Genomic DNA, 26,219 nt, shown 5'->3' with positions numbered 1-26,219 from the left:
CTTTGAGAAGATAAACAAAATTGATAAACCATTAGCCAGACTCATCAAGAAAAAAAGGGAGAAGACTCAAATCAACAGAATTAGAAACGAAAAAGGAGAAGTAACAACTGACACTGCAGAAATACTAAGGATCACGAGAGATTACTACAAGCAACTATATGCCAATAAAATGGTCAACCTGGAAGAAATGGACAAATTCTTAGAAAAGCACAACCTTCCGAGACTGAACCAGGAAGAAATAGAAAATATAAACAGACCAACCACAAGCACTGAAACTAAAACTGTGATTAAAAATCTTCCAACAAACAAAAGCCCAGGACCAGACAGCTTCACAGGTGAATTCTATCAAACATTTAGAGAAGAGCTAACACCTATCTTTCTCAAACTCCTCCAAAATATAGCAGAGGGAGGAACACTCTCAAACTCATTCTACGAGGCCACCATCACCCTGATACCAAAACCAGACAAAGATGTCACAAAAAAAGAAAACTACAGGCCAATATCTCTGATGAACATAAATGCAAAAATCCTCAACAAAATACTAGCAAACAGAATCCAACAGCACATTAAAAGGATCATACACCATGATCAAGTGGGGTTTATCCCAGGAATGCAAGGATTCTTCAATATATGCAAATCAATCAATGTGATACACCATATTAACAAATTGAAGGATAAAAACCATATGATAATCTCTACAGATGCAGAAAAAGCTTTTGACAAATTCAACACCCATTTACGATAAAAACTCTCCAGAAAGTAGGCATGGAGGGAACCCACCTCAGCATAATAAAGGCCATATATGACAAACCCACAGACAACATTCTTCTCAATGGTGAAAAACTGACTAAGATCAGGAACTAGACAAGGTTGCCCACTCTCACCACTATTATTCAACATAGTTTTGGAAGTTTTAGCCACGGCAATCAGAGAAGAAAAAGAAATAAAAGGAATCCAAATCGGAAAAGAAGTAAAACTGTCACTGCTTGCAGATGACATGATACTATACATAGAGTATCCTAAAGATGCTACCAGAAAACTACTAGAGCTAATCAATGAATTTGGTAGAGTAGCAGGATACAAAATTAATACACAGAAATCTCTTGCATTCCTATACACTAATGATGAAAAATCTGAAGGAGAAATTAAGGAAACATTCCCATTTACCATTGCAACAAAAAGAATAAAATACTTAGGAATAAACCTACCTAAGGAGACAAAAGACCTGTATGCAGAAAATTATAAGACACTGATGAAAGAAATTAAAGATGATACAAGCAGATGGAGAGATATACTATGTTCTTGGATTGGAAGAATCAACATTGTGAAAATGACTATACTACCCAAAGCAATCTACAGATTCAATGCAATCCCTATCAAACTACCAATGGCATTTTTCACAGAACTAGAACAAAAAATTTCACAATGTGTATGGAAACACAAAAGACCCTGAACAGCCAAAACAATCTTGAGAAAGAAAAACGGAGCTGGAGGAATCAGGCTCCTGGACTTCAGACTATACTACAAAGCTACAGTAATCAAGACAGTATGGTACTGGCACAAAAACAGAAATATAGATCAATGGAACAGGATAGAAAGCCCAGAGATAAACCCACACACATATGGTCACCTTATCTTTGATAAAGGAGGCAAGAGTATACAGTGGAGAAAAGACAGCCTCTTCAATAAATGGTGCTTGGAAAACTGGATAGCTACATGTAAAAGAATGAAATTAGGACACTTCCTAACACCATACACAAAAATAAACTCCAAATGGATTAAAGACCTAAATGTAAGGCCAGACACTATAAAACTCTTAGAGGAAAACATAGGCAGAACACTCTATGACATACATCACAGCAAGATCCTTTTTGACCCATCTCCTAGAGAAACGGAAATAAAAACAAAAATAAACAAATGGGACCTAATGAAACGTCAAAGCTTTTGCACAGCAAAGGAAACCATAAAAAAGATGAAAAGACAACCCTCAGAATGGGAGAAAATATTTGCAAATGAAGCAACAGACAAAGGATTAATCTCCAAAATATACAAGCAGCTTATGCAACTCAATATCAAAAAAACAAACAACCCAATCCAAAAATGGGCAGAAGACCTAAATAGACATTTCTCCAAAGAAGATATACAGATTGCCAACAAACACATGAAAAGATGCTCAACATTACTAATCATTAGAGAAATGCAAATCAAAACTACAATGAGGTATCACCTCACACTGGTCAGAATGGCCATCATCAAAAAATCTACAAACAATAAATGCTGGAGAGGGTGTGGAGAAAAGGGAACCCTCTTGCACTGTTGGTGGGAACGTAAATTGATATAGCCACTATGGAGAACAGTATGGAGGTTCCTTAAAGAACTAAAAATAGAATTACCATATGACCCAGCAATCCCACTACTGGGCATATACCCAGAGAAAACCATAATTCAAAAAGACACATGCACCCCAACGTTCATTGCAGCACTATTTACAATCGCCAGGTCATGGAAGCAACCTAAATGCTCATTGACAGACGAATGAATAAAGAAGATGTGGTACATATATACAATGGAATATTACTCAGCCATAAAAAGAAACAAAATTGGGTCATTTGTAGAGACGTGGATGCATCTAGAGACTGTCATACAGAGTGAAGTAAGTCAGAAAGAGAAAAAGAAATATCGTATATTAACACATATATGTGGAACCTAGAAAATGGAACTGATGAACCAGTTTGCAGAGCAGAAATTGCGACACAGAAGTAGAGAAAAAACATATGGACACCAAACAGGGAAAGCAGCAGGGGGTGGTGGTGGTGGTGTGATGAATTGGGAAATTGGGATTGACATATATACACTGATGTGTATAAAATGGATGACTAATAAGAAAACAAATAAATAAATAAACAAACATTAAAAAAAAAACAAAAACCAAAAAGAGTCATGTACCACAGTGTTCATTGCAGCACTATTTACAGTAGCCAGGACATGGAAGCAACGTAAGTGTCCATCGACAGATGAATGGATAAAGAAGATGTGGCACATATATGCAGTGGAATTACTCAGCCATAAAAAGAAATGAAATTGAGTTATTTGTAGTTAGGTGGATGGACCTAGAGTGTGTCATACAGAGTGAAGTAAGTCAGAAAGAGAAAAACAAATACCATATGCTAACACACATATATGGAATCTTAAAAAAAAAATGGTCTGATGAACCTACGGGCAGGACGGGAATAAAGACACAGACGTAGAGAATGGATTTGAGGACACGGGACAGGGGAAGGGTAAGCTGGGACGAAGTGAAAGAGTAGCATTGACATATATACACTACCAAATGTAAAATAGATAGCTAGTGGGAAGCAGCTGCGTGGCACAGGGAGATCAGCTTGGTGCTTTGTGACCACCTACAGGGGTGGGATAAGGAGGGTGGGAGGGAGATGCAAGAGGGAGGGGATGTGGGAATATATGTATGCATATAGCTGATTCACTTTGTTATACAGCAGAAACTAACACAACACTGTAAAGCAATTATACTCCAATAAAGATGTTAAAAAAAAAAAAAAAAGAATGCATTTCTAACAGGATACCATGGTGAGGTGAAATAGCATGAAATCCCCTGGGAATGAATATGCAGGTTCTGCTTACCTGCTGGAGGCCAAGCCTTGATGTAGCCTGTGCAGTGGACCACAGCATACTGGGCTTCTCCTTCTTTCACAGGGCCAAGGCCATTCCTAGAGAAAGAACTTCTGTGAGCTTGCTTTCGACACCTGGGGGTGAGGCAAGGATGTCCATGACTCTTTTGGTATCTAAGTTACTGGGTTCTCCTGTTGGCCTTGTGTTTTTCAATCTTGACTTCCCACCATCCTGTTTTCTCTCCTCCTACATGGTCTGAATGTGCAAAATAAATCCACCCAACTCCCTTCCTCATCTCAACCACTGCAACCCTGATGTGTGGGTCTCTTGGTGCTCTCCAAGGCTAAGCCCCGTCTTCAAGTTCGGCTACTCCTTAGTTTAGTGCATTTTAGCTATCTACCAGCATAGCCCCAAAACGTACATCAGAAAGGCTTACTGACCTGAACCTTTTCCTCATGGTGGTTATTCTGTTTAGAGGAAGGTGGTCCAAAGGAGCATTTCCACACCTAAGATTTGATAAATACATTAGAGTGAGTGAAGACCTAGGCAAGTTTATAAAGCACATAGTGCTGCAGGCAAGTATATGGGCCTTATCTAATGCGAGCACCCTGTAGCCAAGTTCTTTCCAAAGTGCAGAAGCAGGGTTGCAAGCCTGTGAATTTTGATTGTCACCGAAGGCAAGAGGCATGTGAGCCATTCTGCATTGCACATGGAAATTGTCTCAGGGCCCAGCCCAGGAGCCGCAGACATCCAGAAAGACACTAGGAGGATCCTGGCCATGCTCCCTCCTGCAGATCATTTCAGTGTAACTTGGTGGCTTTCAGGAAACAAGGGAAGGGGGTGATGACAGCAACAGTGTCTCTCCAGGCCCGAGCAGAGGCATCAACTCAAAACAGATGTTGCCAGCTGATGAACAGAAGCATCTTCTCAGGCTTTAGCTTCACAGTGTGGAAACTGCCCCCCTCCCCTGCAGTGTTCTGGCACTAGGAATAAGCAGACAGCTGCAAGCCTGCGGATGGCAAAGGACAGAGTGGGGACAGGGAGGGATGAGTCTGGAATCAGGGCTTTCTGGGGTCCTTCTCTGGGAGGCAGGGGACGTGAGGCGTCCCACTGCCCACTCTGGTAGCACCTTTTCTGCCTTCTCCATAACTCTCTCAGCATCCAGGCTCTGCACGTCCAAAGCCTGCACTGTGGCCAACCTCTGACCTGTGCTCTCAGGACGTCCACTCATTACACGCGCTTCCACTTCCCAACTACATAGCAGGTAATGCCCTGGATGCCTCAGTATTCAATACAACAAAGAGTCCAATTATATACTCTGAGACCTGGGATGGCTGCCAGCACGAGCGTATTTTCACAGCAGTGTCAATCTAAGACATTGCTGCCTGGGGATGCCCAGTGTCTTCCTGAAACTAAGCTGCTTTATTTGGAGGGGAAGGCCATGCTCTCAGCAGATGGCAGTGCTCCTCACCTTACAGGTAAATCCAGGTAGTGTGGGTCTGGCACTGGGAAAAGCTACCTAGAGCATGTCTTGAGAGGCACCAGGGCAGGGAGCGGACCCCCCCTGAATCTGGTCGATAGGGCAGTGATAATGGCATTGGAGGCTACTCAGGAATGGTGAACTTGATGCTTCCAATAAATTTATTCACAAGGCAACTGCTTAGATGGTGCAATTAAGATTTCACATTGCTGGTGCTAGACTGAATGTCCATCAAGCTAGGATGGGCATTTACCCTATTGGCCAAAGCACGGCGGAAAGCCCTTGCTGTGCTGGACTACATTTACTGATGGCATTCTGTCCCTGGGTGGACACTAGTGCATGTGAGTCGAGCCCCCCAGCTTGCCCCTGTAGGCTGAACAGAGGGAAGGCAGTCTGCGCAGACTCAGTGCTAAATCACAAGGAGATGCTCGTGTATTGTCACTCCAACACCGCCTTATGACCTGAGGCAGGAGGTGAAGGGGATCCCATCTGTGTCTTCTGGAAGCATTCCAAATGCTCAGCCTGGAGAGGAGCCAACTGGGAGGAAAGGACAGCCATACTCAAGTCCTCTGCTGGTTCTCAGGACTCACCTAGAGGTTAGAGAGGCAGGTCTCCCCTCAACACAGGCAACCTGTGATCTGAGATGGCTTAGCCTGTAGATTAACAGTTTTATTTATCTATTTATTTATTTATTTATGGCTGTGTTGGGTCTTCGTTTCTGTGCGAGGGCTTTCTCTAGCTGCGGCGAGCGGGGGCCACTCTTCCTCGTGGTGCGTGGGCCTCTCACTGTCATGGCCTCTCTCGTTGGGAGCACAGGCTCCAGACGCGCAGGCTCAGTAGTTGTGGCTCACGGGCCCAGCTGCTCCGCGGCATGTGGGATCTTCCCAGACCAGGGCTCGAACCCATGTCCCCTGCATTGGCAGGCAGATTCTCAACCACTGCGCCACCAGGGAAGCCCAGATTAACAGTTTTTGTTTAAGAAGTAGAGTTGCTTTAAAAGGTGACTTTGAATTAGTGAAAATATAGACTTATTTTAAACATTGATTGTCTGTAACTTCATAGTTCCCAACAGATGCTCAAGTGGTAAGTCCCCGTCCCAGAAGCAAACCACTGGAGGAAGGTGACGGTAATGAGTGGCTCCACTGTGCCCGGCCCTGAGATCGGAGCATCGGGAAGCTTGGCAGGGGTGGGGAGGAGGTCGGAGAGGGCAGGAGGCGCTGGAGCTGAATCAGGATCGGTGTGGACTTGGGTGGACTTGTCAGGAAAAGTGCTCAAGAAGAGCCTGGGAGACCACGTGCCCGGGCCAGCGGGGACCGACCTCTTTCCTGGAGGAGAGGAGGACGCCCGCCTCGCTCACCGGCCTGCAGCTCCGGCTGCTGCTGCTTCTTCCTCTGGGGTCCAGTGATGCATCCTCAGTCCTCGTGTCTGGGAATCAGCAGCAGCATCTGGCAGTGGACCACGCCTTCCTCCTGGAAACTTCCTCCTCCCTCTCTTGTTCCCTGCCATCTGCCCAGCCGCTCCTTCTCAGTCTCTGCCGGTTCTTCCTTGCCTCCCTGGTGCAGGGGTGGCCTGAGCTCAGAGCTCTGACCTCTTCTCTAGCAACACTCATTTCCCAGGTGATCTCATGTGGTCTCAGGGCTTTAGATACACCTCACTATTGTCAATCCCTGACTCTATGTCTTCAGCCCCAAACTCTCCCTTGAATTCCTGAATTATATGTCCAACTGTCGACTTATCTTCTCCATTTACAGGTGAGACAGACCAAGAAGGAGGAGGCTCACACGCTGCAGTCAGGAGATGACATCACCAGAGTGAAGGTGTGATCTTACAGCCCATCAGGACTCTTGGCGGAGGTGAGAAGGGAGCAACCCCATCAGAGCCCAGCCCACTGTTCCCCCAAACAGACCTCATCCTGCAGATGAAGGACCTCCGGGAGCCCATGCACATCCTCATGGATGACTGCTGCCCTTCTTTCTTGACCGTCCCAGTCTTCAGGTCCAAGATCCGGCCTGAGAGAGAGAGAGAGAAAGAAAAGGACATTTGCATAAGTCTCTGCCTTTGATTGGGGGGGTGGTGCAAGTGCAGGGAGAGCTCTGCAAATGCAAACACAGGGGGCAACGCAAATCTCAAATCGTTTGTTTCTTGGAATTCCCAACATTCTTTAAGCAATGAAATCCACACAATTCAAATGCCTTGTTTTCTTCAAAGAGTGGTCCATGCTTGCTGTCTCTGCATTGTTCAATTCCATCACCAGGAGTCCCTCCAATTCAGCTTTCTCCCCCACTACTTCATGGAAACGGCATTCACCAAGGTCACCAGCAACTTTCTTATTGCTAAATCCAAAATGCGTTCTCTCTTTGACTTATCTGACTGCTTTGCAGAACTTTACTCAACGGCACAATGATTCTCAAAAATCCCCCCTCCCCTTGGCTTCTGACAAGCACTCTCCACTCTCCTCGTGTCTGCCCCTTCATCCCCCAGGGGCTCCAACCTCAGCCATCTTCTCTTCTTGTTCTGTGCATCCCCTATGCGATTTTATTCACTCTGAGGTTTTGATGATCACCTCTATCCTAATGACCCTACGTCTACACCTCCAGCACCAAGATCTAAACCACCAGCAGCTGACTGTATACCTCAAAGGAGGCATCACCCACTCCCCAGATACCCACAAAAGCATCTCCATCCAACAGCAATCGAAGCCAGAATTCTAGATGTCATCTTACCTTCCTCTCCCTTGCCTCCCGCACACTCAGTCGGTCCATCTCGTCTGGCTCATCATTCCTCGAGGGAAACTCACTCACTTCCAACCCCCAGCATCCTCTCTCCTCGGTCCACCTTTCACACGGCTGACAGCTGTCTAGACAACACGCATCTGACTGTGCCCGCCTTGGCTTAAAATTGCATTGCTATATGGTAGGTCCCTGTTGATTATCTATTTTATATATAGGAGTGTGTATAGCACAGGGAACTCTACTCAATACTCTTGTAATAACCTATACGGGAAAAGAATCTGAAAAAGAATAGATATATGTATATGTATATGCATAACTGAATCACTTTGCTGTACACCTGAAACTAACACAACATTGTAAATCAACTATACTCCAATATAAAATAAAAATTAAAGAAAAACTGCATCGCTTACAGGAGGTCCTTACAGAGTCCTTCATGATTTGGCCCCTGCCTGCCACTCAACCTCATTTCCCCTACATTTCCTAGTACCCTGTCCAAGAGAAACATACTAAGAGCCATCTATGTAATTTTAAATGTTCTAGCAGGAACATTTTTAAAAAGTTAAAAGAAGCAGGTAAAATTACTTTTAATAATATATCCAAAACATTATCCTTTCAACATGTAATCCCTGCAAAAATTACTAATGGGATATTTCACATTTTCTCATACTAAGTCTTTGAAATTGGTGTGTATTTTACATGTAGAGCGTATCTCAATTCCGACTGGCCCCGTTTCGGGTGCTTAGTAACCATATGTGGTTAGAGGCTTCCCTGCAGTACAGAGAGCAGCTCTGGACCGTGCCCTCATCAAAGCACTCACCAGGCAGGCATGTCTATAAGTGCCTTGTGCCGTCACACATTGGCAGATATGGTCCTTTCTGCCAGAAATTCTCTCTCTGTTCCACATGAACTGTCATCCTGGTGAACTGCTACTCATCCTTCAGCACCAGTTCACATGTCACAACCTCTGGGAAATCTTTTCTAAGTTCTTCAGGCAGAGCTTCATGTCCTTTTCTTCCTTCTTCTCCCTTCCTCCCTCCTTCCTTTCTTTCTCCCTCTCTCCCTCCCTTCCTCCCTCATTCCTTCCTTCAGTATTTATCAAATGCTTTTCATGAGACAGGCATCTTGTGAGGCTCAGGGGATGCAAATATGCGCAAGATCATGTCTACCACCATGTCTGGTGGAAGAAATAGACATTTATAACACTTTCCACATTGTATTGTAATGATTTAATTACATGTCTATTTTCCTTGACCTTGAGCTCTGTACCTTGAAGAAAGGAATCAAGTTTAAAATGTTGTGTCCTAGCACCACTGATGGTGTCTGATTCAGTGTACAATCAGCCCTCCGTATTTCATGGGTTCTGCATTCCCAGATTCAACCAACCACGGATGGGAAATATTTGGGGAAAAAAATTCCAGAAATTTCCAAAAAGCAAAACTTGAAATAGCTATTCACATAGCATTTATACTGTTATTACATATAGGTGTTACAAGTAATCTAGAGATGATTTAAAGTATACAGGAGGGGGACTTCCCTGGCAGTCCAGTGGTTAGGACCCCACGCTTCCAATGCAGGAGACGTGGGTTCGATCCCTGGTCGGGGAACTAAGATCCCACATGCAAATACTACACTGTTTTATATAAGAGACTTGAGCGTCCGTGGACTTTGGTATCTGTGGCGGGTACTAATCTGCATGGATACTGAGGCTCGACTGTACATGCTTGCTAGTTGAACTGAGTTGTTTTTACCCATCCACAAGAGGACTTTTCAACACAATTGGCATTAAGTAACATGCTAGTATAAATGGATTGTTACCTCCTTATTTCCCTGTCCCTACATTAAAACACACACGCATCTGCACCCATCACCCGCTGTGCTCTCATCTCAGAGGAAGAAATGCTGAATCTCAGTGCGTCCTCCCCACCCACAATGGGCTTTGTTCCATCAGCCAGAGCCCTCCAACCCAGTTATTTCTAACTTCTCCCCTCCCTACCATCCGCTCCTTCCAGTATTCAAACATCATCAAATATCTTTCATCATGGGTGTCTCAGGGTGGGGTGGGGAACAAATAAAAAAACCTTCTTGCAAGTTCCCGTCCTGTCCCCCAACTTCTGAAGTTCCCATCCTCCCCCTAAACCCCGCAGTCAGAGCGTCCTGCCCACGTGCACTGTCTCCCGCCCCGCTCCTCCTGATGGCTTGGCCCCTGTGCTCTGCCTTCTCTACAGCTCACAAGGCTGCTCCAGCCTAGATCACAGGGTCCCTGTTTGTTGCCACATTCCATACACACTATTCAGTCCCTCTTGCTTTCATCCCTGACCTTGACCATTCCCTCCTCCTTGGAACATTCTTACCCCAGGACACCACTCTCTCCTGCTTCTCCTTTGCTGGTTCTCAGCCCTTGTGGTGGCTCTTCCTTCTCAGCCCAGCCTGGCACTCCCGGGGTGTGGGGGGGTTGCTCCTTTTCTCTCTCACTCTCCCCAGGACCCTCTAGTAATGTTTTGGCTCCCCTATTCCCTACATGCCGATGACACCAAGATGTCATCTCCAGCCAGACCTCTGGGAAGCTCCTCTGTGTCCAACTGTCTCTTGGGCATCTCAGACACCTTACACTCCACAGGTCCAAAACCAAATCCGTCCTCCTGTCCAAAGCGTCCAGAGCTGCCTTTTCCATAGTTCCCTACCTTGGTCGTTGGCACTACCACTACTCAGTTGCTCAATCTAGAAATCTAATAGCTAAGAGCATGGACCTAGCTTTAAATCCTGCCTCCTTCACTTACTGTGTGACCCTGGGCAAGTGACCTAACATCTCTGTGCTTCAGCTTCTTCGTCTGTAAAACGAGGATAATAATAGCACTGTGCTCGGATGGTTGTTGCGAGGATTAAATGGGTTAATACTATAAAGTGAGCATGGCTCATAGAAAGTGCTCTATAACTGCTTATTAAATAGTGAATATGAAAAACTCACTCCAACATCTGGTCAATTACTACCATTCTGTCAACTCTCCCTCCTGTACACCCTTGGTCTATACACGTCCATCTGCATTGCTACTACTTAGATCTGCCCTCGCTGTTCCCCTGGATGGAGTGCTGCCACAGCCTTGCCCCCTTCAATCAGGCTTCTGCACGGCTACCGGAAGTCTTTACTGAAAACACAAAAATGACAATGGCTCTATGCCTTGTGTGACCCCCAGCACTTAGCTTCTCTAGTCCACAGTTTTATTGCTGCAAAATGGAGGAGTAGGATCTCACTTTCAGGATCATTGTGATACAACACATACACAAGTGATGTGCACACAGAAGGAAAGCAATAAGTGTGAGTTTCCCAGCAGACTTCAAACAAATGATCCTGTCACACTCCTCCTTGAAAACTCTTCATGCTCCCGACGATGGATTCCCAATAAAATCGAAGTCCTGCAGCCCAGTATCAAAGGTCCCCCAATGGGACTTCCCTGGCGGTCCAGTGGTTAAGACTCTGCGCTTGCACTGCAGGGGGCGTGGGTTCAATCTCTGATCGGGTACTAAGATCCCACATGCCGCATGGCATTAAAAGGTCCCCCAAGATCTGGTCTCTGCTCACCTCACTCTACCTGTCACCCCCTCCTGCTGACCAGTCACCCACCACGGCTCAGCTCCCTCCCTGGCATGCAATGGCTCATCATGGGTCCCCAGGGGCCGCTCTCACCTCTCAGCTCTGGGCCTTCCCTGCAGCTGCCTTGGGAACCTCCCTTCCCTTTGCCTGACTAACTCCTATTTATTGTCACAATCTACCCAGGGTGTCATCTTGCCATCATTTAATACATGTTTATTAAACACCTACAATATGTAGGCACTAATATAAGCACACAAAGCTAAACAGGCAAAGGCCATTAGATTCCAGTGTGTGAACAGACAGCAAAAACCAAGGAACAGAAGGAGTAGGAGGGAAGGGAGGGGAGAGGAGGAGAGAAAGTGTGTCAGGAGGAAATAAGTGCTAGGAGCAAAATAAAGTCAGAGTAAGAAAGTGGTCAGAGAGCCACGCCTTTGCAATAAGTAGTTGAAGGTTTCTATCACTTGAAATCAAAAGGTCCTTGAAGAAGGCACCCCCCCCCCACCCAAGTGACTCCCACTGCTTCAAGGGGAGGGGAGGGAGCAGGGGCGGCACGCAGGGTTTTGGAAGGGGCGTCAACTCTCTTTCCCCAGCACCTGCAGCGGCAGCTGGGACGCTGCAGCCTTCGCTCCCAGGGCTCTGTAGGGTGCGGGGGGAGCAGCCCTCCAAACACCGGTGGTCACCACCATGCCCACTACAGAGCCGCGCATCTTTCAGCAGGAGGTGCACCCCAGAGTTCAAGCCCGTCTGGCCGGCTCTCTGTCTGCTGGGAGCTCTGGCACCACCCCGCACGGAGGAGGAGGAGGCGGCCCCGGGGCATCTGCCGGCGTTTGACACCTGTCTGTCTCACTCACAGACGTCTTCTTTTCAGGGCTGTTTTAGTGGAAATTGTCACTTGCTTCATCATCTACCAAATGGCAAATGGTTTCAGCTGTGAAGCAGGCCAGCATGAGAGTCTGTCAAATTCCAGAGTGTGCTGTGAAAATAAATCACAGCTGCGAAGCACATGAGCCCTGGAACATGAGGAAATGAAAAAACACATTTCCATGGTCTGCTGTCCTGACCCTGAGGGGCCACAGCTTCAGCGTTTATTTCTCCGTGTGCTTCTCCAATTTCCTCAGGCACAACGAACCCCCTTTCCAGGCTCCTTGGGAATGGAAAGCACGCCTACTTTATGCAGTAGGTGTGTTCCTGAAAGGCTTATGGAAATTGGATTTTTGACAAATTTAATAGCAGGGGAGATGTATGAAGGTAGGGGGCCAACCCCCGGCTCCGGGCAGTGAGTCCCAGTGTAATGGACTGAGAATCACGCTCCATCCCATGGCAACTGGGTGTCGAGTTTACTTACAACGGGGCTCCCCAGAAGAGAAGCAAGCACGGAGACAGAGCTGCTATTTACACTGCTCTTAACCTTCTTTCCTGAACCACAGAAACCTTGGTCTGCTTAGAACCATGGGTCTGGATTTCTAGGACTGGTTCCCAGTGGGTCCCTAGAAACACAATCAACCAGGCCAAAGCTGACCCCTTCCAGAATCTCCCCTGACCCCCAACCTCATCCACTGGGTCAGGAGGACTCGCTCCTTTGTAATCCTGTCACTGGCTGGTCCCACCGTGAATCTCATCCTGCTTTCGTTTGGCCGGTGCCTAAACTCCCAGCCACCCTGGTCACCTCTCTCTACTCTCTGTCTTCTTCAACCACGACGATCCAAGCCCCCCGTCCCCCTCCTCCCTCATCTCCTCTAGGTGCCCTCTGGAACACCCACTCTGAAATAAACAAACTCCTACATCCTCAGCTCCTTTCAGAAGCTAAGGGCCTTTCCCCAGGCCCCCTGACTTAACAGTCCAGCCTGAACTGCTTGCTTCCCTGGCAGCATTTCTTCTGGAGAAGAGACTTGTTCTCTCACATCCCATATGCTACGGGGTCAGAGGTAGGTCTGCCATCTTCCTGGGCCCCCAGAGCCCTTCCAAACCAGCACTCCTCTCATAGGACCCCAGGTTCCTTCCAGACTCACCATGTCAGCCTCGTTCACCTGCAAGCCCTCTTTTTTTTTTTTTTTTTTTACAGTATTTAAAAAAAACTTTTAATTTTATATTGGAGTAGAGTTGATTAACAATGTTGTGTTAGTTTCAGGTGTACAGCAAAGTGATTCAGTTACACATATACAGGTATCTATTCTTTTTCAAATTCTTTTCCCATTTAGGTTGTTACATAATATTGAGCAGAGTTCCCTGTGCTATACAGTAGGTCCTTGTTGGTTATCCATTTTAAATATAGCCGTGTGTACATGTCCATCCCAAACTCCCTAACTATCCCTCTCCCCCCGTTCTCTGTAGTCTTCAAACCTCCGGGTCGCTGTTCCTCTTTCATTTTTAGATGTTAGCACATCTCTCGTAGTCCTTCTCTTCACCCCAAGACCTGCTGTCACCATGGATGGATTCAGCATCCATGTGGAGGACTCACCTAGCATCCCTGCCTCAGTACTTGCCCTCCTTAACTCTGAGTATGTTCCCCCCACCCCATGGCAGACCCCACGCCCACCACCGTATTCTGGAACTCACAGGCATCTACAACTGCTCCCTTGGAGATTTTACATTCAAACATCTACAACTGCTCCCTTGGAGATTTTACATTCACACATCCCCTTCCGGACCACAAATTTCACACCCACTAGTCGTTTCACTCTGGCCCTCCCACTTCACCAGTTCTTTGAATTCAGCCAGTCCAGTGCCCGAAGCCTCCCATCCCATCAGCTCTTCCTTCTTTCAGTACAGAAGCCATGAGCCTCTCTCTGAGCACTGGCATCCAGCCGGTCACCAGAGCAGGCAGGTCTCACGTTACACAATGGCCCACTTTTCCGAAGAAGCCCCAGAAATCTTCCAACGCAACCAGCAGCTGTGGAAGCAGATATTTTTTCTGCATTTGATGTACAAAGGAGAACCATCAGCGAGTTAATAACACATCCCAAACCTGAAGTATGCTGACTCAAAGAGAAAGGCTGGGAAGGATGGGAGACACAGATCCTGCAGGTGCAATTGTGGGAGAGGAGCAGGTCACTTCCTTTCTCTCTGTCTCAGTCCCTTTCACTGGAAAGCAGGATCAGACCTGCCTACTTTGAAGGTTCCATGGGGATTCGAAGACTTACACGTAAGAGCTCAATAACCCCCTTCGAGAATTAGCATATAAATGACTGGCAGGCTCTAGGCAGCCACTTTGTGAGTCCTAAGATGACTGTCCTGGACTACAGAGCACAGGTCTGAGAGGCTCTCCTAGAGTCAACCCAGCCCCTGTCTCTTGGCTTCTCTAAGGAAGATTCTAGAATAATGCATACTACACTGTCTCAGGCTAAAAGGTTGAAGAGCCACTTTTCTCCTTAAAATACTTCTTTAAAATTCTAAAACTAAAGTGGTCTTTTTAGAAAAATCAAACACACACACACACACACACACACACACACACACACACACGTACGCAGTAAAAAACCCAGATAATCTTCCTCTCTAGAGAAAAAACTATTAATACTTAGGTGTATCTCCTGTCAATCTTTTTCTATGCCTGCCTGCTCTTTTCTTTTAATTAAATGAGGTTTCATGGTATATATTTTTCCACTTTATAGTACAACATAAACTCATAAGTATTTAATCATAAATATTATTTGAAAGGCTCTGTGATATTATTTTGAGTAGACAATTTACCATGGGACCTTAAGTTGTTCCCAGGTTTTTCATGTGGCAAATAATGCTGTGGTAAATAACTACAGAGAAAAAAATAGCCATATCAGCTTAGGACAGATCCCTGAAAACGGAATTACTGCAACAAATGAAAAAAATTTTCTTAAGGCTCTTAATACCAGGTCCTAGTGAACCCTGCAGTTAACACATTGACCAATATTCAGTGTTTCTGCTCCATGAAATGGAAAGAAGAATGATGAGTCATCCTGGATTTTAACTATAATTTTTAAAAGACAGTGAAAAAGCATAAGATGCTTCAGAACAGGAGCTGGCAAACTCTGACCTATGACCCAAAGCTGGCTCACTCTCTGGTTTTTAAATATTTATTGGAACACAGCCATGACCATTCACTTATGTACTGCCCATGGCTACCTCCATGCTACGACAGTAGAACTGAGGAGTTGTGAAAGAGACTATATGGCTCACAAAGCCAAAAATATTTATTATCTGGCCCTTTACAAAAAACATTTTGCTGACTCCTACTTTAGAAGAAGAATGAGTCCAACAACGGAGCACCTTTTTCTATGGGCAGAGGGCCCTTCTGTAATTGTTTTCAGTAAGCTGATTTTTAAGTATTATTTTGGTCAGTAGTAACTCTTGGATAAAAGAAGAATCAGAAGTTTGTCTTGGATAAGATCACAAAAGAAGGCTTTGTGCTCATAAAACAGCTCCCCAGGCTATAACAGAAATACAAATATAAATGAGAATTATTTCATCAAAAGAATCCTTAAGAAAACTAGAAACATCTTATCTTGGTTTGAAAAGGAGGAAAACAAGAGAAAATGATTAGCAACAAAAGCAAAGCGACGGCTCCATGATGGACAATATTTGATGTCCTTCCAAAAATGTGTGGTCCCTGAAACGGGAGCCCAGGGGCTAGAAGAGACTTTGGTTGCTGTTCCAGTGACAATGTGTTCTCATTCTCAAAAGGCTGAGCACAGCCATTCCAGCAGCTGTGCACACAGGAACAAACACCCCACAGCAGAGGAACCTAAGCAGAGTGCACGAGGCCTGTTCCAGAACAAACTCCAGAGCATGAGCTACAGCTACTGAGCCTGGGAGAGAATGGGCCTTCTGCTACCGAGGGTGGGTACATTTTCCTCAATTTTCATTATCTCTGGCAGGTGTTTGGACACAACTAAGGGTACAGATAATACCAATTCTGAAGTTGTAGCCAAGCTATTTTCTTCTCAAACCAGAAGCGGGGGTCTCTGAGTGGGCAGTAGAGCTGCTAAGGACAACTGCTCCTCTACCCACCCAGAACCTCCCCCACCACAATGTTCTTGTGTTATTCCTTTTTTAAAAAAAAAATTTTAATTTTATTGAAGTATAGTTGATTTACAACGTTGTTGTGTTAGTTTCAGGTGTAGAGTAAAGTGATTCAGCTATACATATACATATACTCACTCTTTTTTAGATTCTTTTCTCATGTAGGTTATCACAGAATATTGGGTAGAGTTCCCTGTGCTATACAGTAGGACCTTGTTGGTTACCTTGTGCTATTTCTTTATGGAAGTCAAACAAGAAGCTGCCATCTTATAAGATCCCATCTCCTGGGATGTAGTGATTGGTTGAGTGTTGGGTACCTGACACAAGCTAGGCCAATCATAGCACCTCATCCACCCTATGCCCACAGCGAATGGGTGAGGGCTGGGCAACCTGACACAAGCTGGACCAATCACTGGACCTCACTCCTCCTCTGTCCATAGTGACTGGCCCCAAGACTAGGACATGGTCCAGCCAGGCCAATCAGAATCCTCCATAGGCAAAATGTGACCATTTCTACCTCTCCCCTTTTTCTTTAGGAATCTGAGCACAGCTTTTTCAGCAGCCATGATTCCAGCTTCATGGAGAATTGGATCTAAGACAATGAAGCTGACTCTAAGAAGGCAGTGAAGACATAAACCGGTGAAAGAGTTCCTTCGCAGTGTTCAAATCATTGATGCCAATAAGTTCCCTCTTATAATGCCTAAACTAGTTCAATTTTAATTTCTGTTACTTGCAACCAAATAGCCCAGACCAATACAACAATCCCTGGCCTCTGACAAAAAATGAAAGACAAGGGATTCACTTTTAGAGGATTTTACGAAGGGCCAGTTATTATCATAAAATATTATTAAACATTTTCTATGCATTATTTGTTTGATCTACATCACAACCCCGGGAATTAGGTCAGACTGGTGTACCGAGGTAGAGTGGGGAGAAGGAAAAAGGGCATTGGGAGTCACCAGCCTCAGAGGGGAGAAATATTTGATCACTGATATTGCCGAGAACTGCTGGTACAGGGTGATAATACAAAGCAGATTAACTTTTAGTAGGCTTTGTTATTGTTTTTTAATTCTCTATAAACAATGTAGCCCTTTATTCCTGGCACCCTGGGCAGAAACTCATAACAACACCCCCTCCTTGCTAGCCCCTGGGTAGGTTGTATTGTTCCCACGGGGAAACTGAAGCCCAGAGATACTGAATAACTCAGCCAAGATGGGTCTCATCACTGGGGAGTGGGGAGTCACGATCTGAACTAGAGTCTGTGCTCTTCACAGCAGCGACTGCCCAGGGGAACTGGGAGGCCACATCCCTCAGCAGAAAATAAGATAGCACTCACCAAACGGAAGCAGATGGGCAGTCAGGGGGACAAGAGGTCAGCCATCTGCAGGGGATTGTTGCCAGCCTGTAGCTGCTTCAGGATCAGAAACCTAGACTAGGAAAAGGCAAGGTTTTTTTCCTTGTAATTCTTAACTGTGTGTGTGTTTCCTGCTTTTCAGTTTTTCCTTCTGATTTAATGGAGACCTGTAGATTATGCTAGCCTGTCTCAACCATGCCTCGGACATCACTGGAATGGACTTATGTCTATATTTGGATGGAGTTATGGAAGGAGCAGCACCCCTCAGGGCAGGTATGGTTAGAATGACCACACCTGCCCATCCTGGCTTTTGCCCAGTGTCCCAGCATAGTTATTAGTAGGGCCTCTTTTCACTCCCAAAGTGTCCAGGTTCGGATGATAGACTATATACATATGGTCCCTCTTTACAGGTGATCTCAGAGGGAATCAGAGTGAGAGATGGATCTCACCCTAGGAAGATTGAGAAACTCTGCTAGATTCGAGGTCACCTAGCCCTCCTGTCTCTCGCTCGGGCTCCTCTGCTCCAGGACAGGTCCCCATTTTGTCTTTAGAGGTAGGGGGCAGTTCTCCAGGAGCCTCTCAGAAGAACAGGGTGCGCTAGCAATGCAGTCCCTGGCTCAGCGGGACATGTTCACAAAAAGGAAAAGCTCACTCAGGTTTGGGAAGGGGGAGTTAATGCTCGGGCGGAGTGGGAACGCTCCATTCTAAAGAAACCCTCTGGGGGCCCGAGTGGAGCGGCTGGCTGAACTCGTGCTGCTCTGGTCTGAGCTGCACCGGCTTAACGCTACTCCAGGAGCACCGCCTGAGTCACATTCAGGGGTTTGACTTGTTGCAAATGCTTGGAGATGAACAAGAAAGTGAAGTCATGAGATGAAATGTATCAGAAAGCGCTTCTCTTTCCCCTTCCCTCTAAAATTCTTGCTCTAGAAAGAAGGCCTTTCTTTTTCACATTTTCCTCATCAAGAATACATTCATAATTATCTCGTCTGCAACGCTGCTCTACTATTTCAAAACCACATGCAACCATTTACTGGTGATGGCAGGATGTGAGCTTCTCAGGGCAGGGACCCTCTCCTATTCCTCTGGGAACCCCCGACAGCCCAGGGAATGCTCTGCCCCCTAATACCTGTGTTCCTTTTTATTGCCCTGTAGCAAATTACCCCAAACCCAGAGGCTTAAAACAACACCTATTTATTAGCTCACGTTCTTTAGGTTCAAGTCTGGGTGGACTTGACTGGGTTTTCTGCTCAGGGTCCCACAAGGCCAAACTGAAGGTGTTGGCTGGGCTGGGCTCTTGTCTCAAGGCTCTTGGGAAGACACCACCTCCAAACTCATTCAAGGTCTTGGCAGGTTCAGTTCCTTGCAGCTGTTGGACTGAAGTGCCCATTTCCATTCTGGCTTTTTTTGTGGGGGGAGTCACTCTCAGGGAGACCTTCACAGATCATTTCTCACGGCCCCCTCCACCTTCAAAGCCAGCAACGGTATCCTTCTTGTGCTTTGGATCTCTCCAACTTTCCCTTCTGTCACCAGCCAGATAAAATTATTTGCTTTCAAATGGCCTACCTGATTGGGTCAGACCTACCTGGATAATCTTCATTTTTTAAGGTCACCTGACTTGGGACTTTAATCACATCAGTAAAATCCCTTCCCAGCAGAACCCAGATTCATGTTTGAGTGAATAATCGGGGGCGAGGGGCAAGCTTGGGGAACCTTTGAATATACTGCCCACCATTTTCCCTAACATCATAGCTACTAAGTCCCCTACATATGAACCTTCAAGTTGTGAACTTTCAAAGATGCGAACGTGCGTTCCATCCACGTCAGGTGTGAGTGACATCGCAGCTTGCCCTCCGTCTCCTATTGCTGACGATCCTTCAGCTCTACCATCTCCCACCTCCTCTCCCTCCTCCAGTCAGTAACTCTTCTTGCCTGTTCACTCGATGCCAGCCCCTGGATGCCAGCTGTTGTACTGTACTGCTGTACTTTTCAAGGTACTGTGCTGTAAGAGTCAAAATGTTTTCTTTATTATTTGTGTGTGTTTGTTTTTATGTGTTATTTGTGTGAAAAGTATTATAAACCTATTCCAGTGCAGTACTAGAGAGCCGAATGTGTTAGTTGGGGACCTAGGCTAACTCTGTTGGACTTATGAACAAATTGGACTTACGAACGCACTCTTGGAATGGAACTCGTTTGTGTGTAGGGGACTTACTGTACTTGGTCACATGACTTGGATCTCTTCGTGTCCCCCAGGCCAGGTGCCTCCCACACGTTTGGTGTCCAATAGCTTTGTCCTGAATCGCCACCACCTACCACGGAGGTTAAGCTGTCATGACTGTATGGTGGCTGAATTACAATCTTCATGTGCTCCAATGAATGTCCCATGAGTCTTTCTTCCCCCTATTTTCTAAAGGATCCCTGAAGTTTTAGGGCTAGGGCTTCTGTCTCAGAGCACCTCCACCCACCTCAAGCCTCACTGCATCTCCCTTTGGCAGTAGGAAACCTGAGCAGCTACTGGAAGCCGAGCTCCTGAGATCTCCTCAAGAACACAGAGGCAGTAAACAAGCGCCCTCCCCTAGTAACCTGGGCCCCTGGTTCTGTATGGTTATCCAGGCAGGGAAAGCTGGGTGACATCCAATGAATGGCAGGCTGTGTGTCACGCTAGCCAGTTCACAACCATTTATACACTGGGGACACTGGCACTTGACTCTGGAAGGGGTTTCGTAAGAAAAGACACACGGTCTAATGGCAGCAACCGAGGGACGCTTCCGTACCCAGCTCGAGTTACACGCTGCGTTAAACTCTCCCCACCTAGACCGTATGCTGGGTAGGGTTCTTCCGTATCACATCCGGTGCTCACGACTCAGGCTGGCAGGAGAGGAGGGCGGTTAGCATGCGGTGAATTTGGACAAGAAGGGACTACAAAAGTCAGCCCAATTACCCTGAGATGGAAATAAACCACACAGAGCAGCAGTTTTTTGTCAAAATAATATTGTCGAAAGAGGGCACATGGAAGCGCATGAAGATCGAAAGGCTCACAGGGAGCAAGAATCTATGAACTGGCTCTATTCCATAGAAACTTCAAAGTGCAAGCTCCAGCAGGCTCCCAGTTAGGGGGAGACAAGGCCCCGTTCTCAGCCAGCTATTCATCCAACTCAACTGAGGGCTGGAGAAGAAGTCTAGACCAAGTGCAAAGGCAGCACAGAGCAGAAAGAGAGTGCTTCATATCAGAGAGCACAAAGGGGTATCAAGGGAAGCTTCCTGGAAGAGGCGGCATTAGAAGGAGCCCTGGAGGTCCAGAGAGATGGAGCTAGAGGGGAGGGGTGTCCCAAGCCAAGGGATCTGAGCAGGGTGCAGGACAGTGGAGGGATGGGTCAGCAAACGGGGTACAGTCCTGTCCAGATGGAGCTCAGCGGGAGAGAGGCTGGGGCCCAACCCCAGGGCCCAGAAGGCCAGAAAGCCATGAACAGAAGCAAACAGAAGAGTCCAGCCTTCAGGGCTGTTCCACTGTCTCTCACACAGAGGCAGGAGAGCCAGAGATTCCAGATGTTTAGGAAATGTGCTTCCAACAGACCCATCCGTCCCCTGATGTCTTTGGCAACAAACGCTCAATGTGCTTTGCATAGGCCACATCGTATTGTAAAAGCAAAACTTGTAACTGGGCTTCCCTGGTGGCGCAGTGGTTGAGAGTCTGCCTGCCAATGCAGGGGACACGGGTTCGAGCCCTGGTCTGGGAAGATCCCACATGCCGCAGAGCAGCTGGGCCCGTGAGCCACAGCTACTGAGCCTGCGCGTCTGGAGCCTGTGCTCCGCAACAAGAGAGGCCGCAATAGTGAGAGGCCTGCGCACCGCGATGAAGAGTGGCCCCCCGCTTGCCACAACTGGACAAAGCCCTCGCACAGAAACGAAGACCCAACACAGCCAAAAATAAATAAATTAATAAATAAATAAATAAATAATTATTAAAAAAATAAATAAAGAAAGAAAAAATAAAAACCAAGTTATGAACTATACAAATCTTTGAAAAAAAAAAAAAAAAAAAAACTTGTAACTGCCCCAGAACTGCCTGGGGAAATTCGTATGATTTATATAAGAATAACAATAATTTCGATTTTAGAAGCAAAAAACCTGTAAGACTAGCATTACTATCCAATGTTGCCTACCTCTGACACTCAGGGAAAGAGAGACGCCAGGCTTGGGATTCACTGTCCCAAGTATCCAGGGACAGTGTTCAGTCGGCAGCAAAAAAGCTTGCTGGTGTGGACAAAAAATTGTTGCCTGCCTTTCAGGTAAACAACAAATGTTGCCTGCCATCAAGCCATCAGCCACTGCAGCCGCCTTATGGTGCGCCCTGAGGGGATTCAGGCTGGAGAAGAACAGGATACTGGCCCCAGATAGTTAAGATGCATATCAAAGGAATGATTTCAATGAGCCCAGACCCACTGCATCTTCCCATACACAGAAAGGACTAACATCCTTGAGATGCCTGTTTTTTTGTGATTAACAGTAATTTTTTCATGTTCAACTATCTGGTTTTATTTGTTTGTTTTTGTTTTTAGCAAAAACTCCTGTACAGGGGCTTCCCTGGTGGCGCAGTGGTTGAGAATCTGCCTGCTAATGCAGGGGACACGGGTTCGGGCCCTGGTCTGGGAGGATCCCACGTGCCGCGGAGCGGCTGGGCCCGTGAGCCACAACTGCTGAGCCTGCGCGTCTGGAGCCTGTGCCCCGCGGCGGGGGAGGCTGCGATAGTGAGAGGCCCGCGCACCGCGATGAAGAGCGGTCCCCGCACCGCGATGAAGAGTGGCCCCCACTTGCCGCAACTGGAGAAAGCCCTCGCACGAACCGAAGACCCAGCACAGCCAAAAAATAAATAAATAAATAAAAATAAAAAGTAGCTATAAAAAAAAAAAAAAAAGAATAAAGAGGAGTAAATGTTAGTGTAACAACATGAACAGGTTTAAAAAAAAAAAAAAAAAAAAAAAAACTCCTGTACAGTTAAGTCCCCTACATACGAACAAATTCCATTCTGAGAGCGCATTCGTTAAGTCCAACTTGTTTGTAAGTCCAACAGTTAGCCTAGGTACCCAACTAACACAATCGGCTCTATAGTACTGTAGTGGAATAGGTTTATAATACTTTTCACGCAAATAATACATAAAAAACAAACAAACACAAAAAATAAAGAAAAGACTTTTAATCTTACAGTACAGTACCTTGAAAAGTACAGTAGTACCAGCTACACCAATGGGCTTTGAGGCTTGCTTCTGGACATCCTGAGCTTGAAATAAAGACACTGTACTACTGTACTCTGTACAGTACTGTGCAGTAAAGTACACAAAAGCACAACCACTTGTAGAGGATGCACACACATGACAAGGTACGCCAGACACATGAACTAACTTACGTGATTGGACATGTGAACGCACGTTCGCATCTTTGAAAGCTTGCAACTTGAAGGTTTGTATGTAGGGCAGTTACTGTATATCCTGACTCTTCCCTTACCTCTTTGGAACAGTTCCTCAGAGCGATCTGAGAGACTGATTCCCAGGCTATAGTCCTCAGTAAGGTCCCCGAATAAAACGTAACTGTCAACTTTTAGGTTGTGCTTTTTTCTAGATCAACACTGGGAAGAAGTGACCATTGGCAAGAGCAATCATGATCACTGAGCAGAACCAGGCTCCTGGCCGACACACAGAGTGAACTGTTTTCGGGCGTAGGGATAGGTTTGAGGGGAAACCTCCCTCCTCTGAGCCCTTTTGTTTTTCTGGACCAAGGAAGCTAGTGGCTGGGGTTTGGGTCAGGACTCTAGCCTGTGGCTGTGAAATAACGAAATACACAAAAGGGCTCACGGGGACCCTTGGCTAGGGCTGGCAAAAAGGACTGAGCACGGTGACTAAGAGGCCCCACAGACACTCAGAAGGAGCCTCCCAGACAAGCAGTCTGGTTTTCGTGTCAATCTTTCCATCTACCCACTCCACCATCTGGGGAAGGTGCTAAGGAGTTGCTAACTGGGCAAGGAGTCGGCAGCAGCTCTGCAAAAGGAGGGCGGTGAAATCAGCACAGAGCATCAAAGGGATAATTGCCTTGTGTGCATGGACAAGCCCAAGACCAGAACATTTGGGGCAAATCCGTACCAAGGATGGGGCAGACAGCACCAGCAGGCATGACAGGCCACACCACCTCACCCACCTAAACAACAGCTCTCGTACCTCGCTGAAAAGCCCCAGAGCCTAACAGCTTTCTCCAGCGCTCACATTCCAAACATGACGTGGAGTTTGGAGTGCCGCGTGGTGCAGCCCGGGGCTCTGCTATTCATTATAAAATCGTCACCCCGCAGTCCCCCCTGTGGCCGGCCCGGCACCTCTTCTGCTATTTAATCTGTTGACAAAGTACAAATTCTTCATCCTGTTTAGAATATGCTGGAGTGTGATTTAAAGAAATACATTCCTCTTGGGGTATCATGCTACAAAAATGCCAGAAATGCAAGCCTGAGGGTGGATGATTCACCCTACTCTCTGTCCTCTGCTGCAGAGAGGCTGCCTGGTGTATGGAAAGAGCCCAGGCTGACATGTAGTTCAAGAAGGCAATTTCAGGTCGTGCTTCGCCTCCCCTGCAAATTGCTAATGAAATGATCAAAGAAATACAAAAGTAGCAGGGACAATGGGCACCCATGCAGAAAAAACAGTGGACGGGGTCTGGAAACATGGATCAGAAACACGGAGGGATTTCTGCAAGAAACAGTACATCTAAGGATGGGATGAGAATGAGTATGAGCAGCCCAATGGCTCAACAAAGAATGGGCTGCCTGGGAAGGAAGTGAAAGCGTCCCCTAAAAGAAGCCTCTAAATCTGCAAGCAGGAAAGAGACTAGGGGGTCAGAAAGCAGAGAAGTGGTCCAGGGTCTGGACCCAGAGAGGCCAGGGGCAGAGCTCTCACATCACCTTGACTTACAGCAGCCAACCTGCTCCACGAAGAGGAGGAAAGGCCGCTTCCAAGGGGCAGCATTCTAGTGAGAGGAGTGGGTGATGCCTTTGCCAACTTGAGGCTGCCACGTCCAGAGCACACAGCGGCCTCTGCCTGCACAACCTCATAGCCCCTCCCAGACAACAGACCCCCAAGCTAGACAAGTTAAGTTTCAAAGAAATATACAATGACTTATATCATCTCAAGTCTTAATAAATGTTAAGAACATAGGATGAATAAAAAGGTGAGGGAGGGGGAAGGGTAGCTTAATAGATGAAAAGATTCAGTACCTAAAAAGGAAGGAAGTGATTTGAAAAGTTAGAATAATACCACTCCACTCCATGAAACACATTCCAAGAAAGAAAACAATATTTCGAAATACCAAATCTCAGCGATATTTGAGGAGATATTTGAGGAGATCCTTCATAAATAAAAAGAGAACAACCTGAGACCAGGAAAGATTAGTTTTAGATGAAAAACATGATTTCAGGATTGAAAATTCAAATGGAGGCAGTACAAAGTGATACTTCTGAAAGCTCAATTGCTGAATTAGAAAGATCCATTGAGAAACTGCCCCAGACATCACAGACAAAGAAAAAGAAAAAGGAAAAGGAGCTGAGTGTGATACGCAAACATCTAACATTCCGAGGGAACAGTCAGGAGATCCATCACGGGAATTGCAAAACAGAGCTGACAGAGGAGAGACATTCAAAGAAATATAAGGACTTCTGCTTCCAACCAACACAGAATAACAGAGGCCAGATTTGCCTTCCCTTCTGAAACAGTCAAAACAACTGACAAAATTGCTGAACAGCTGAACATAGAACAGTAGTGCTCAAAACACTGGACATGAGGCAGTGAAGGATAGTGATCTGTGAGAGATAGGAAACAGACAGGTTGAGCCCTACAATCCCCCACCACACTACCTGGAGAACTCCAGCCTGCACCATAGGCAGAGGGCACCCAGGCTGAGCCCAGCTGACTCCCTGAGTGGGAAGGAAATCAAGCTGAGGAGACCCAGAAAGACCAAAGCAGCTAGAAACCACAGGACAGAGTACCAGCAGGGAGATAGGTCCACATAGGCGAAGCCCAGAGATCTGTAGAGGGTCCCCCCTTGAATCAGTACCAGGGTACTGATCAGCACATGCATGTGAGGAGACTATGTGAGGTCAGGGAAAGCCCAACTGAAACATTTAGAAAGGACAGTAAGAACTTGAACACTGAAAACATTGAAATTCTGGATACAAAAACTACCATTTCTAAGATAAAAAATTCACAGGATGGAATTAATAGCAAATTAGGTATCACAGAAGAAAGACTGGTGAACTTGGAGACATAGAAACAACTATTTAAAGTGAAATACACAGAGATAAAGGATTTTTAAAAAGAAAAAGAAACAAAGGTAAATAAAATAAAGAGAGCATCAATGAACTGTGGAACACTTCAGCCAGTCTAATGTACAGGTAACTGGAGTTCC

The 26,219-nt window shown here is 46.2% G+C and overlaps 1 protein-coding gene across 7 annotated transcripts in view; it reads right to left on the bottom strand.

Annotated features, from left to right (window-relative positions):
* Positions 1 to 26,219, bottom strand: part of ARNT2 (aryl hydrocarbon receptor nuclear translocator 2) — a 196,854-nt gene that overhangs the window by 85,226 nt on the left and 85,409 nt on the right. For all 7 annotated transcript variants that reach the window (XM_036844102.1, XM_036844101.1, XM_036844099.1 and 4 more), the window contains 3 exons: positions 7,017 to 7,119; positions 4,071 to 4,136; positions 3,643 to 3,728 (listed from right to left, as the gene is read on the bottom strand). In XM_036844102.1, coding sequence (XP_036699997.1) covers positions 3,643 to 3,728; positions 4,071 to 4,136; positions 7,017 to 7,119 — 255 coding nt within the window. The remainder of the gene's footprint in view (positions 1 to 3,642; positions 3,729 to 4,070; positions 4,137 to 7,016; positions 7,120 to 26,219) is intronic.

Source organism: Balaenoptera musculus, chromosome 2 (assembly GCF_009873245.2).
Source record: "Balaenoptera musculus isolate JJ_BM4_2016_0621 chromosome 2, mBalMus1.pri.v3, whole genome shotgun sequence".
NCBI classification, from domain to species: domain Eukaryota; kingdom Metazoa; phylum Chordata; class Mammalia; order Artiodactyla; family Balaenopteridae; genus Balaenoptera; species Balaenoptera musculus.
The sequence above is the reverse complement of the archived record's forward strand: the minus strand, read 5'-3'. Positions and strand labels throughout refer to the sequence as shown.